At 57.2% G+C, this 14,632-nt stretch overlaps 1 protein-coding gene across 1 annotated transcript in view; it reads left to right on the top strand.

Annotated features, from left to right (window-relative positions):
• Positions 1-14,400, top strand: part of KIAA1755 (KIAA1755 ortholog) — a 30,724-nt gene extending 16,324 nt beyond the window's left edge. The window contains exons 9-15 of the mRNA XM_040638673.1: positions 488-574; positions 1,836-2,066; positions 4,691-4,839; positions 6,875-7,013; positions 8,244-8,366; positions 9,042-9,263; positions 13,190-14,400. Of these exons, the coding sequence (XP_040494607.1) occupies positions 488-574; positions 1,836-2,066; positions 4,691-4,839; positions 6,875-7,013; positions 8,244-8,366; positions 9,042-9,263; positions 13,190-13,891 (1,653 nt within the window). The 3' untranslated portion in view covers positions 13,892-14,400. The remainder of the gene's footprint in view (positions 1-487; positions 575-1,835; positions 2,067-4,690; positions 4,840-6,874; positions 7,014-8,243; positions 8,367-9,041; positions 9,264-13,189) is intronic.
• The last annotated feature ends 232 nt before the right edge of the window (positions 14,401-14,632 follow it).

The raw sequence follows: 14,632 nt of genomic DNA, 5'->3' as shown, positions 1-14,632 counted from the left end.
CGGAAAGAGTGAAAGATTCTGTTCCCAGAGGTCCCAGCAAGTTTCCTTCAGTCTCCTTAGCTCAGGAGTCCATCCCCCAACCAATCTCCGTGGCCAGGGGAATGCAGCACACCGATCAGCTTAGACGTGGGTCCCCTGAGCCTCATGAGCCCAGAAGGACGGAGGAAGAGGTCCTAAGTAGCTGGGTTAGGCAGCAGAGGAAGTGGAAGGTTGACACATGCTTACCTTATGGTCTGATCTCCTCTTCCTTCTCCTCTTCACTTTATAGATGGGGAAACTGAGGCCCAGTGGGAACGGGTCATCTAGGAAGTTTGTAACAGAGCTTGGACCTACTGCTCTATTGACCCCCAGTGATTCACCCTCCAAACAGACAATCTGCATGTCCCCAGCTGCACCCCCCCCCGCCGGCGCTCTGTTTGCCTGAATCTTAGCAGGGGGCTTGGTGAAGGTCTAGGTGGAGCACCTCTGAACTGGTTCTCTCTGACAGGCTCTGGCCCCAGCCTCCATCCGTGCTGTGCTCTACCTGGGGGACAAGGAGGATGCTCTCCAGCTGGAGACGCTACCCGACATCCAGGTGAGGCAGAGGCTGAGCTGAGCTGGGGTGCAGAATTCAGCAGCTAGGGGCCACCCTGAAATAACCCAGTGGAAGTCAACAAGTACAGGGCTGGGTGCTGCAACTCCGTTGTCCCTCTCTCCGGGAATGCCAGCAGCTCCTGGCACATGACTGAGAGTCGCAATGGCATGAAACCTATTTAAAAAGCTTCATCTCCTCGACCCTTCCCTCCCTCTTTTCTGCTGGGGAAACAGAGGCCCAAGGCCATGGGGCAAGCTAGAGGCGGACTGCGGCCTCGATCTTCCTGCCTTCCCCTCCCTTGGGTCTCTCATCATCTCTGGCTCAGACACTGAGATGATTTGGGGCTTTGCAGGGAAGAGCCCTGCTGTTTTCTTTAATTAGTGCCATGTATTTCAATCACGAGCGTGGGCACCCTGCCCTCTACCCTGCTTCAGGAAATGATTTCAAAAGCCTCCTTCCTCTTCCTCCTCCTCCTCCTCCTCCTCCTCCTCGTTGGCGAAGAGACACATCGTGAGCTAGAGATGTGCGTTTCATGCTTTTATGTACCAGTGAATCCCTTGGGGACCTTGTCAAAGTGCAGGTCCTGATGAAGTAGTTCTGGATGGGGCCTGGGGTCCTGCATCTCTGAGAAGCTGGTCCGTGGACCACACTTCGAGTACCAAGGAGAACAAACAGATGGGTCCCAAAAAACCGAATCCGTTCGACCCCAAGCTTAGGTCCCTGGAGCTGGGCCTGGCATAAACTTCCACCTTCACCACCCAGGAGAAGCAGCCACTTGGTCCCTCCTCCGTGTCTTAGAGGATACTGTCAGGATTTGGTGACCTTTTGCATCAGCCCCAAAAAGGAGACAGCACCTTGGTGGGTCCTCAGAGGACAGTACAAAGATCGCAAAGAAGTTACAGGAAAAGGGTCAACTTCAGTCAATTTGTGTGATTGCCTGGAGAGCTGTGCTGGGAAGAAGCCTGCTGAGAGGGAGCCAGTGCTGTGACTGATTAGTGATGTCTGCATGGGGCACAGGCTAAGAGAGGGGCTGGATGAGTGCTGTTACTTGCCATTCCTAAGCCAGGGTCTCGTTCTGAATGTTGATTTGTCAGACTTGCCAGAGAAGATCTTTGGCCTAGAAAGCAACTCTTAAAGCCAGGGCCAGCCTTCCCTGCGGTGGGTGGAGTGGAGGTGGGGTAGGGATCTGGCAGGCCCTTCTCAAACATATGTCCCCACTCCGAATCCTCTGGTCCTCCTGACTGGCTTCTTTCATCTGCAGGTAGAGGTGGTGACCTCCCTGAAGGCTCTCAGCCAGCACGTGGACCCCAGCCAGCTGCCCCCGGCCCTGGAAGGCCCCCTCCCCTACTGCCACAGCGAGTGGGTGCAATTCTTCCAGGTGCCCGCCATCACAGCCTCTACCCCCCACCCTGACTCCTTCTCTTCCTCCCTTCATTCTCCTGCCTCAGGGATCCAGCGACCCTGGCAGGTTCAACAAACTTTTATAATGAGGGTACAGGGTACGGTTATTACGAGTTCAGGCTCTGGGCCCAGACTGCCTGGGTTCCAGTCCCTGCTCTGCTGTGTGACCTTGGGTAAGTTACCTATCTTCTCGGAGCCCTTTCCCTTGAGTACAAACGGGGGGGGGGGCGCGGGTGGTAATGAGAGTACTTCCTGAGGGGGCCGTGGTGAGGATTAACTGAGTCGATGTGGGCGAAGAGCTTAGAAGAGTGGCTGGCACATGCGAAGAGCTGTGTCTGTGCTAACTGGAAAGAAACGGACAGACATTTGTTCTGTGGGCGCCATGACTCGGAGAGCTCGGGGGCTGGCGGGGGAGGCAGACGCGCTCTCTCCTGAGAGAGGGAGGGGATCAGGAAACCGCCCGTGCTGGGCTCCTTCCCCACGTGATCTCAGCCTCCCCTCAGCACGACCCTGGAGGGGCATTTCCTGCCCAGTCTAACACAGAAGGACACACAGGATGGGGGCGGGGGGGACTCGCACAACAGCACACAGAAGATTCCAGGCTTAAATGGCTCAGAGACCAGTGTTCGTAAATGCTGCCCTCGACTTTCCCTAGACCAGGGCTGCTCATCCACGGCACAGTTCACGTCTGGGGCTGGATAATTCTCTTTCTGGGGAGCAGGCTTGTGCGTTGTAGCAGAGTTAGCTCCGTCCCCGGCCACTGCCCACTCTGACAGGAGCACCTCACCAATGATGACAACGGGAACCATGTCCAGACATTGCCTAATGTCCCCTGGGGGACGAAATCACCCCTCAGTGAGAACCACTGGTCTCCACTAGCAGTCGAATGCGGTGGTTTGTTTCTCTGTTTGGGACCTGGGTGCTCTCCGGTTGAACCCGTGCCTGTTTTTGAAGAGGTTGTGTGTTAAAAAATTCAAATGCTACTAAAGGGTATATATTGAGCAATCTCCTTTCCTATTCATCCCACAGGCCCCCAATTCCCCTCTGATGAATCCAGTGGCCTTTGAACCTTATTTTCACTTTAAAACCATCCCTTCAAATGAAATCTAACCTATAGGTCCAGAATATGAAACTAACAATGACGACGGCTCATACACTATGAGCCTCGCGCACATGAACCCATTTATCCTCCTGCAAGCCTGTAAGGCAGGAACTACTGCGATCCCATTTTACAGAGGAGGAAGCAGAGGCGCAGAGAGGTTAGGCAACTTGCCCAAGGTCTCACAGCTAGTCAGCGGTGGAGCTGGGCTGAAGTGGAACCCGGCAGAGGGTGTCCCCGAGCTTCCATCCTCCCACATCTGCTCCTTCCCCTTCCCCAAGGGGATACTTTCGGTCTTCTTTTCTCTCCCTCTCTCATTCCCAGCACCAGTGGTTCTCAAAGTGTGGTCCCTGGACCAGCGACATCAGCACCACCTGGGAACTTGTTAGAGACGCATATTCTCAGGCCCCGCCCCAAAAGAATTAAGTCAGGAACTCAGGAGTGGGGCTCAGCAGTCTGGACTTTAACCAGCCCTCCAGGTGATTCTGATGCAGCTCAAGTTTGAGAACCACGGCCTGATGCCTGCCCTGGGTCCTCCTGGCGTGGGCAGGAGCCCTCCTTGCTGGCCCAGGCTGACACCCCCACTCTGCCTTCCAACATGCAGAAGGTGGACCTTTCCTTGCTGACCTCCGCCGGCCTCTGCCTTGCTAAAGGCTTCCATCAAGCAGTTTGAGAAGAGTTACCCCCTGAGGGGTGCAGGTGAGCCAGGCGCGTGGGGTGGGGAAGCCCACTGCACCCCAAATTCCATGGACCAAGGGCTCAGTGAAGGGGATAGCCATCGTGGGTCTTCATTCATTGGACTGATATTTATAGGCCACTCACTATGTGTCACGCCCCGGAGACCCCAGCCTGGGGCAAATCGACTCGTCCCCGCCCTTGGAGGGTTTAGTGGGTGCAGTGGAAGAGGCAGTCCTTTAAAAAGTAAACAAAGAAATGGCTATGTAGCTATAAATTGTGCCAAATGCCGTGAAAGTCAGATCGAGAGCAATAGGGAAAGAGGGAGGGCCTCCCTAAAGAGATGGTATTTAAGTTGATGCCTGAGGATGACAAGGAGCCGGCGATGGGAATAGGAGAGGGACTGTTTCAGGTGGAGGGCAAGTACGTGCTGAGGTGGGATTGTGCTGGTATGTTCAAGAACAGCACAGAGGCTGATGTAGAACAGAGAGGCGGGAGCGGGGTAGGAGAAGAGAACAGCTTGGGGATCTTCTAATCCTGCGGGGGCTGGATCAAGGAGTTGGGCTGGGATTGGATTCTAAGCTGCCAGGGAAGCCCTGGAGTTTCCAGCAGTGGGATGAACACCTTGGCCCTTTGGAGATCCTTCCAGCTGCCATGTGGAGAACAGACTGCAGGGGGAGCCAGAGAGCAGCAGGGAGCCTGGTCAAGATGCTGGGCTGAGTGTCCCAGAGCGATGATAGGCACTTGGACCAGTGAGGCTGCCATGGCGACAAGAGGATGCGTGGCTTGAGGAGATGTTTCAGAGATAGAAAGGATGGACTTTCTGCAGGACCTTGAATGCCAAACTGGGAGAGTCAGGCATGATCTGGGTGTGGGGAGCCCTGGAAGGCTGTAGAGCGAGAGTGGGGATTGAGCCTCAGGCCACCTCCCTACACTGACAGGAGGCTTCCAGGTGTCTGAGCAAGTCCAAGGAGCTGATGGAGGCCGTGCTGAGGGACCCAGGCCTCCTGGGCCTCCAGTGGGAAGGGGGAGCCACTCTGGCCAGGCTGCGGCAGGAAGCTGGTAGGCTGGACTTCAACCCCGATGTCAGGTACGAATGGCCAGGCTTTCCCTCCCCCACCTATGTTCCCTGGCCCTGGGGGCTTGGAGCTGAGGACGCACAAGGCGGACCCTAAGGACGCCTAGGATGGGAACATTTGCAGGGCCCATGTCCTGGGCCGAGGCTTTGGTAAGGCCCCCGTCCCTTCTCTGCTGCCCCTCCTTCAGCCCTGGCCATCTTCAGCCCGAGGTAGGTATCCGAGGACAGCCCCTGCTCATTTCTGGTCAGCCTCAAACACTTCTCTGACTTTGTAAGACACTGGGCTGAGTCTCTTCAAGGTTGCATCTCGTTTATTCCTCAGAAGAACCTTGCGAGGGCCACGACGTCCTCATTTGGCCGACAGGTGATCGAGGCTCAGTGAAATGTTCTAACGGCCAGGACATCTGAGCAGGACATCTGCTCCGGCCTGCCTTCCCTGGTGGGCTCCTCAGCCTGGGCTGTGTCGGGGGTCTCAGAGCCACAAAACAAAAAATACATATTCCTGGAAAAACTGGTTTGCTTAAATTTAGGGGTGGGGGTACAAATCAGTAATTAAATCAGTCAGTTATTGGAGATATTTTATCTCCATTAGAACAAACACAATTACAAAGTTTACACAAGCTCCCAAGAATCATTTGTTTATTTAGACCAACACCTAAATAGTACGAGCACGGCCTTGTTCTAAGGGCTTTGCAAATATTAATTTGTTTAATTCCCACTAGGTGGAGTCTAGCATTATCCTCGTTTTACAGCGGAGGGGCCTGGGCCCAGAGGGAGGTTGAGTGACTTTCCCAGGGTCACACAGCTGAGGTGTGGTGGGGTTAGGACTTCAACCCAGGCTGCCTGGCCCGGAATATTGAACACGTCACCCTGAGCTGCAGCCACGGACAGATTCACGCTGATGTGGGGCCTGGTGCTGGGCGTGGAGTCGTCTCCCTGCCTCTCCCATGGCCTGGTGGGGCTGGCACTGTCTTTCCCAGCCTGACCCCCTTGCTGGCTGGACACCGGGCCGCCCTAGGCCTCTCCAGACTGTTGGCCACCAGCATCTCCACCAGGCGGCGCTGTGGTCCCACATGAGCCTCTGTGCCTGTTAGGACGCTGCAGCTCCCTCCTGCCCGCGCCTTCCTCCCTCTGTCCCCCCAGAGAGGCTGGTATTTTCCATCCCCGAGCACCACCGACCCTGGGCCCTCACCCCTTCCTGGAAGGGCAGTGAGCTGTGGGAAGCTGCAGTCGGATGAGGAGGCCCAGAGCAAGGATAGCAGGCTTTCCCTTCCATCTCAGGTTTTCCCTTTTCCTTCTGAAGTAAGACCCCGTAGGGCAGAGGAGGGTGGGGTGGGATTTGAGGGGTGTTCCTCCCTTCCCCGCAGCATTACCATGCCTGAATCCAGTCACTTATATCTTACTGGCTTTGACAATTTTTAAAAATTATATGCAAAATGCCACACACCAGGTTTCAGTTCACAGTGCCATGCATGAGTCAGTTCCTCTCTCCGGACCTCAGTTTTCCCATCTGTAAAATGGAGGCTGGGATCCAAGGGCCTGTTACGGCCACTCAGCATCATTACAATAGAAATAATAAGCACTAAGAAACACAGTGTGCCGGGCACTGTGTTAAGAGTTTGAGTGTGTGAGGGCTGGCTCTCAGCCCCTGCTGCCTCCTGGAAGTGTCTAAGAAGCTTTAGAAAGCACTGGTGTCCATGCCACACTCACAGTCTGATTCATTTGGCTTAGGGTGGGTGTGAAGATTTGAACCCAGATCTGTCCAGCTCACTTCATACCCTCCCAGGGAAGGGGAGGGTCTTTTGGTTTCCTCCTGTGTCCTCTGGTCTCCCCAGTCCCTGGAAGGCCAAGTCGGAGGTCCAGAGAAGTATAGGGCCTACCTGTCCAAGGTCACACAGCAAGTCAGCATCTGAATCCCCAGGCCGGAACCACAGAATTGGTGAGGGTTGCCGGGGCGGGTGGGGTGGCAGGGGGGAGGCTATGCTGGGCAGGAATACTGGTGGGGAAGAACATCGGGGGCCCTCTTTCCCCCTCTTCCACCTCCCAGGAGCCATCTGGCCGAAGCTGTCGCCCTGTACGGCCTCGTGGATGAACAGCTGCATGTCCTGGTCACTGTGTCTAACCACCTCCTGGGAAGGCTGGAGCTCCGCATCCGCCTGGGCCGCCTGGAAGCTGCCATCCACCAGGTGAAAGGGGAGCCTGGCCTCTCCGCAGGGAAAGCCCTGCTCCAGGCCCTGCCCCCACCAGGCGCTCTGCTCCGGTGTAAGGACGCAAGGCTGGCTGTTCTTCAAGGGCCAGGCAGGCATCCCGTGACGTGGCGCATGCCATGACATTCCACAAGGGCTGAACCGGGGAAGACATAATGCCCAAAGCCGTACTTACCCGCCAAGCCCTGGGCCAGAGCCTCTGCACCTACCATGATTTTCCAGCTTTATCACTTGCCAGTGATGTGGGAAGATGCCGGATTTCTCCCACTCATCGATGAGGACACTGAGGCTGGGAGACATGACATCACCTGCCTGTGGTCACACCCCTGGGAATCCCGGAGCCCACACCTGGCATCAGTCCTCTGACTGCCGGGGCCTCGAGCCAGTGCATCCCTTCGGGCTGAGGCTGGTGGAGCGCACAGACAGCGTGGGCTCTCATCCTGGCTCTGGCACTGACTGTGACCCCGGGCGGGTTATTTCACTGTTCACTACCTCAGTTTCCCCATCTGTTCAGTGGGGAATAATATTAATGCCTGCCACGCTGGGCTTTCTGAGGATAAAGTGAGTGAATTCATACTCTTTAAAGCATCCCAGGATAAGAAGGGGACTTTTGCTCATGGGTTTGAGAGCCGTTACAACCTCTCTGTCCCTCACTGATTCCTCATGTCTACCCCGTTTTGCCCCTGAATAAGTCGAAGCCCAGAAAAGGGAAGTGCCTTGCGCTGTCGACACAGTGAGTTCATAGCCCCATGCAGCTTACTCTGCAGAACGCAGGGTGGCGAATTTCAGCTTACTCTAACCACGCACTGCCACCAGTCATAAAAGAGGCAGCCTTGAGAGTAATGAGCTCCCCATCCTCGGGGGTATGCAAAAAGCAGGGGGAGGGGCAGTGGGAGAGGGAGAAGCAGAGTCCCCACTGACCCGGGACTCCAGGATCATGACCTGAGCCAAAGGCAGACGCTTAAGCGTCTGAGCCACCCAGGCGCCCCTTCCCTTCAGGTATTTGAGGAATATGACGATGCACCCACCCTCCCCAAACTGTCCCTCCTCCCTAGAGCTGGGAAGGTCTCAGTCTAGGCCAGTGGGCACAGGCCCAGCCACTGAGTAACTGAGGATGAGAAGATCCCCACCTCCAGGGGAGTTGGGGAACCAGCTAAGGGACATTGCCCCAGGCACTCCCCACGCCCAAACCTCCCTCCCCTGCCCTAGGTCAGCAACTGGATGGAGCAGGAGGGGAGCAGGTGCCTGCAAGTGCTGACCCCCAAAGACAGAAGCTTGGAGACTGTGGAGAAGGTGCATGCGGAGTTTGAGGACTTCTTCCTTCAGGCTGCAGTGCGTTCCTGAGACTGGGGAGCAGGGCTGGGGCACATGGAGAGGGCAGTGGAGGAGCGCGGCACGGCTGGGGCAAAGGGGTGGAGGTAGGAGAGTGCAAGGAAACTTCCAGAGATAGAAGGCCAGCTGAGATCACAAAGGGTTCAGCTTAGATACTGTCTCCTCCAGGAAGCCTTCCTGGACTGCCACATCCAAAAAAGACCTATCTCAGAATCCCTGGAAGATTTCCTAAAATGCAGATTCCAAGGTCCCACCCAAGACCTATTCAGTCAGCCTCAGAGGTCAGGGGCAAGGAATTTGTATCCTTGATGTCCTGGACCCTAGGACGCAGGTGACTCAGCCCCTTTCAGTCCTCAGGGAGCTCCCCAGCCAGTGCGGGCGGGGGGTGGCGGATAGACAGGGAAACAAACAGAAGGGAGACATGTGGGGACACACAGCAGGAGCCCCTAACCCAGAACCCTGGGTCAGGGAAGTTTTCCAGAAGGAGGTGACCCTAAGCTGAGTCCCCGTGAGGCGAGGGCGCTGCTGAGGCAGAGGCCTGGCCTGCGTTCTGTAGATGAGGAAGCAGAGTTCTGGGAAGCCCCACAACTAACCCCGGGGCAGCGGAGGTTCCCGGCCTCTGGAGGAGGCCTGGGCTAAGACGCGAGCTGAGGGGACGCCTCCCTCCCCGCTCAGGCCCAGTACTGCCACGGCCTGGAGCTGTCCAAGCAGGCCGCACAGCTGGCAGCCGCCGCGGGGGGAGCCAGCGAGGCCGGAGCCACGGAGTTCCCGGGACTGGCAGCCTTCGCCTCCACCCAGCGGGCCTTCCAGGCTAAGCTGACCCACTTCTACATGGCGGCCGAGCGGCAGCGCACCGACCTGGACACGCTCTTCCACCTGCAGCACTTCTGCAGGAAGGTGAGCCTTGTGGCCCGCCCGCACAGACCCCTCCCTGCCCGCCCTGCCTGGGAGGTAGAGGGGAGCAGGAAGCAGCTCCCCCACCCAGCACTAGGCTCTTCGTATGGTTTATTCTAGAGTCCTGCGGGGTGGGAGGAAAGCATGACCTACATTCTAGAAGAGAAGCGAGGTTTGAGAGGGTAGGTTAGCCCCCAAAATCAGTCCTGGCTGATCTCTGACCCCAGCTTGTCCCACTACACCAGGCAGCCTCCCAGTGACCTGAACACCAGCTCTCAAAGGACAGTCAGAAATCACCTGCTTCTTAAATGGTGGGGTTAGGGGAAGGGGAGCAGGTATTTCCAAGAATCCAACCAAAGCCATAGGCCTTGTCTCCACAGGGGGCTCACTGCAGTAGTCAGACCAGGCTAAGAACATTGAACTTGTCCCACGCCTCTGTCGCAGAGCTGGGGAAACAGGATCAGAGAAGGGCTTAGCCAATGTCACACAGCAAGCCCATGGCACCATTCCAGTGCTTTTCCCCATGCCTCACCTTGCCCTGCACAGATGGCGGGAGCTAGGGAAGGGGCGGCAGTTGGAGAAGGTGGGTCCAGAGGCTTCTCTGAGCACCCTCAGAACAGAGGCCTCAGTCCTTGCCAGGAACCCAGAGTTTGGCCAGGAGCAGGGGGGAAAGGGAGTGGGGCAATGCTGGGGCAGGAGGCAAGAGGAACTCCTTTGCTTTGCGTCCATCACCTCTTGGCAAGCCAGTGTAGCGAGGTTGAGTGGTCCCATTTTACAGATGAGCAAACTGAGGCCCTAAGAGGGAAAGGGCCTTGCCCAAGGAACTGCAGAAAAGAAGAGCTGGAATTTGAACACAGATGCATTCATGATGCTCTATGTTCTTCTCCAAAGGTGGGAGGGCAGGTGGTAACAGATTCCCCCGTTCGGTCCGGTGTGATGATGATGATGATGGTGATACGATTATTATGCGAGTCGCCCACATTAGTGATTGTGGCCCCAATGCCAGACACCCCTATAAGTGCTTCACAAACCTTGCTTGACTTGATCTCATCATCTGTTTTTTTTTAATTTATTTTTTTTAAAGTAGGCTCTGAGCCCAATGTGAGGTTCGAACTCAAAACCCAGAGATCAGATCACAAGCCCTCCTGACTGAGCCAGCTAGGTGCCCCTAATCTCACCATGTATTTGTGAGGGAGGGGTGCCGACACTGTTTCCATTCTGTGGATGAGTAAACTGAGGCCCGAAGAGGAAAATGGCTTGCTCATGGTTCCCCAGAGGGCCAGAGGCCAAGCAGGACCTAAGGCCCCTCCTCCCCATAAGCCGTTTAGTCAAATCTGTCATTTTTCTGAGAGGGACTGAGGCTTAGGAGGACAAGGAGCCGCCCGGGTTCCCCCAGATGGGACAAGAACCCACAGCTCTGGCCTGGGCCCTGTGCCCTCAGATACCCCCTTGCACTCGCCGCCGAGGACAGCGTGTGGGAAGGGCCTGACCCCAGCCCCCCAGCCGTCAGGCCAGCCCGGCACGCAGGAGACAGAGAATACAGGATGCTTTGAGGGCAGTAAGAGGGACTCAGGTCAAGGCCCGCCTGGGGCGCCGGGAGGACAGGCCACTCTCTGTCTCTGCGGGGCAGCCGGCAAGGGACGAGGACAGTGGCAGCGAAGGGACCCCCCCACTCCCAGCTGACGGTAGAGAGCCAGGCAGGACAGCCTCTGAGACTTGGAGCCAGCGGCAGCTCCTGTCCACACAGGCTGTGTGACCTCAGCGACAGTCTTGACTGCTCTGGGCCGCAGCTCCTTGTCAGTGATAACGATCATGTAACGATCATAGCAGTAATCATAACCAATGCTTCTGCAGTTCTTAGCATGTGGCGGGCCCTGCTCATTATTCCTTGTCGTTTTATTGTCACGCCAACTGTCTGAGGCAGGCGCTATTATTAGGCCTATTTTACGCACGAGGAAACACAGAGAGGTCAAATAACTCACCCAGGGTCACACAGCGGAGACGTGGCAGAGCTGAGATTCAAACCCAGGTCCTCTGGCTCTGTGCCCACTTGCTGGGTAGTGAGAGAAGGAAATGAAATGTAAGTAACCCCCCGGGGCTTTACTCCAGTTTGGTGGTATTATTATCGACGCCAGTGTGGTCATCATTAGTAGCAGTAGAAGCCGTGGTAACGCCTCATGGGTTAAGGGCATCCAGCAGCTTCTCCCCCTTGCTTACTAATTTTATCCCATTTCAGCCCCGTAAAGCAAACTCGCTGCGGCTCTGTGCCTTCGCCCTTGCTGGTCCCTCGGTTGGGAAGGCTCTTCCTAGAGACCTGCTGGTTTCTTGTCTTCAGGGCTCAGCTCACGTGTCCCTGCCTGGCCACCTGGGCCCCTAGCCCTCTGGTCACCCTGCTTGTCTCACTTCACGGTGCTTCTTGTGATCTGAAATTACCCTGTGGCTTCCTCACCTGCTGTCAGTCACCTGGGAGGTGAGCCCTGGGACTGTGTCCTCGTCCCTCCCCGGTGCCGGGTGCAGGGTCGGCCCCCGGAGCAGCCAAGTGGCCGGAGGGAGAGTGAGGAGTGAGGCGGAGGAAGGAAGACTCGGGGGTCCAGGGGGGTCCTGTGGGAAGCTAGAACTCCCCCCGCCCCCCAAGCCTGGAGGTCCTACAGGAGGTGGGAGCCTGACCTGGAATCCCACCACGGCCATCTCGCTGTTTGACCTGGGCAGGCCCCGGCTCCTCTCCAGCCCTGCACCTTAATCCACACACCCAGGGGTTGGGTAAGATGATTTCTGAGGGGCTACCCATCCCTGTCCAGCCCAGCCTAGAAGATGTTCCCAGACAGATGGACAGACAGACCGGACAGCCCCGGGCTGGGCTCAGCCCCAGGCCGAGAGCGTGCGTCCAGCAGCTTTGGCGCTAAATAATAATAAAACAATTGTGCCGCTAACAGAGATTTATGGAGCCCTTTCCCAGCCATGAGCTCCGTGTGCTTCTGCGAATATGAAGCCATTTATCTAAAGACAAGTTCCCTTAATCCGCGGAAAGATGGTTTCCTTGGAGAAAACGGTTCTCCAATCCCCACAGCTAACAGCTCGCTGTCGGCTCCTAAATTAATGGAGAGAAAGATTATGTTTTTCACGAGCTGCTGGGAACGTGTTGGCTCCTTTGCAGCCTGTGGACATTTTGTGGGTGAGGTAGGGACAGCCACAGTCCCCAAATGGGGCAGAGGCCCCGCGGAGTGAGGGGGCCCCTAGGCCTGGGTCGGCTGGTGGTCTCGCTGGTGACTGTGTGGGCACCACCCCGGCTGGACCAGTTTCTCCCCTGCTAAGAGGTGCTTGGAAGATACTCTTTCGAAGGCTGGACACGTCTGAGTTCAAATCCCAGCTCCCCCCTGACTTGCTGCGTGACCCGGGGCGAGTGATTTCATGTGTCCGAGCCTTGGTTTCCCCCTCTATAAAATGGGCTGCTGGTACCGTTCAGTGGGATCATACATGAGATGCCCAGAGCCTGGCAAACAGTCGGTGCTCAATAAACAACCATTAGACGCCGCCTCCCTCCGTGCCACTCATAAGGGGTGAAGACAATTGTTCCCACAATCCGAGGACCCAGATGATCATCTGGCACAACCTTACCTTCCCGGGAAGGGAGCGCTGAGCCCCAGTGAGGGGGAAGTCTCTGCTGGCCCCCGGGTCTAGGGGACCGTGCCTGAGGTTCCGAGGGGTGCTGGGGAGCGTTTGCTGACGGCAGGTGTGTTTACCTGAGGGAAGAGAGGGAACCCATTGTCTTCATGGGCCGCGCGGAGGAGGCCCAGACATTGACTGGGCGCTTCTTAGGAATTTGGCCCAGCAACACTTACTTTCTGCCCAGAGACGCGCATCCCCGTCCTCATGGAGCCCCACAGCCCCGATCCTAGCCTGAACCCCACTTCCCTCTCTTGTGCCCCCAGATGAGCTGGTTTCACATGGACTGTCAGGACCTGATGAGGCAGCTCAGGCTGGGCAAGGCGCAGAGGGCCAGCCCTGGGGTCCAGCGCCGTCTCCACCGCCACCTGCAGCGACTGGCGTTGGAGTTCCCGGCAGAGAAGCTCGCGGCCATGGGGCTACAGGTGGCCTCTCTGAGCCAGGAGGGCCTGGGCCAGGACCTGTGGGAGGAGGCCCGGGTGAAACACGCGGAGATCCAGACCCTCCTGAAGAAGGCACTGGCCCACTGCCCGTGCCCAGCGGGGCCCACAGCGCACGCAGCACCCCTGGAGCTCAGAAGGGCAGATGCCAAGGGCCAGGGTCTCAATGGAGATGTCACTTCCAGGGGAAGGCGGGGCCTGCTTCTCCAGGACTCACTGGGCCTGGATGGTTCACCAAATCCCGGTTGGCCTCGGGCCCCCAGAGAGGGACAGAACAGAAATTTGCAGGCAGGCCTTCTGGCTGAGGAAGCTGGCCAGGCCGTAGAGGCTGATGAAGGCCAAGGCCCCCATGAGCCATTTCCGCTTCCAGACCCTGAGCGCTTCCGTGACCCCCTCTTCTCCTGGCAGCGATTCCCCAGGCAGAGTCAGACCCCTCGTGCCCCTGGGGGCAGCTTCTCCTCAGAGGGGACAGACTCACAGACATCTCTGGAGGACTCACCCCAGACGAGTCCCCCGGCCTCCCTCTAGCTAGGACCCCCACCACTGTCACCGGGCTCCAGGGGGTGGCTGGGGAGGAGCCCAGCGACAGTGGGGAGCTGGGGAGCCCTGACTGATCCCATGTGGACACGGTTCCTGAGCACTCACTGTATGTTTGGCCCATGCTAGGGGAGGGCAAGAGCTTCCACCTGCCCTCAGCTCCAGAAAACTCTAGAAGACCTGACTCACAATCGGACTAGTGAGTATGGAGGGCAAGGCAGGGACTGACTCCACAACCCCCGCGTCCCATCGTGGAGAGAGTTGTTGGTACAGAACCTTCCAGAGGTCTCAGGCTTAGGCAAGCCAGATGCCCACTTGGAGTTCCGGGGTACGTAAGCTTCCCCTTGGGGCCCACGGGGCATAGTTGCCATGAGTGGGAGGATTCGGGGGCGGCTTCTTATCCGAGACAAGGATTCCCGGGCCTGTTTGTTTGGCGGCGATTTCAGGATCCCTTGGTGCAGGAGTAGGGAGGTGAGCGTGGGAAGGGAATAAAGGGCGTGTTGTACTAATCACCGCATGTGGGCTGTTTTCTCTCGGCACCGGCCTCGGACAAAGGGAGTCATCTGCTGGAAGGCAGTTCTTGCACCCCAAGGAGTACGGGCAGGGAATGCCCTCTCGCTCTCTCACCGGCTGCTCCCACACTCCAGGAGCCCCACGGGGTCCTGTCCCCTCCGGGCACTCCAGAGAGAACCCTCTCCCCCTCTGATGTTCTGTCGTCTTCTCTCCCCGCAC

The sequence above is a fragment of the Ursus maritimus genome, unplaced genomic scaffold, assembly GCF_017311325.1.
Source record: "Ursus maritimus isolate PB19 unplaced genomic scaffold, ASM1731132v1 scaffold_22, whole genome shotgun sequence".
NCBI lineage: Eukaryota > Metazoa > Chordata > Mammalia > Carnivora > Ursidae > Ursus > Ursus maritimus.
The sequence above is the reverse complement of the archived record's forward strand: the minus strand, read 5'-3'. Positions and strand labels throughout refer to the sequence as shown.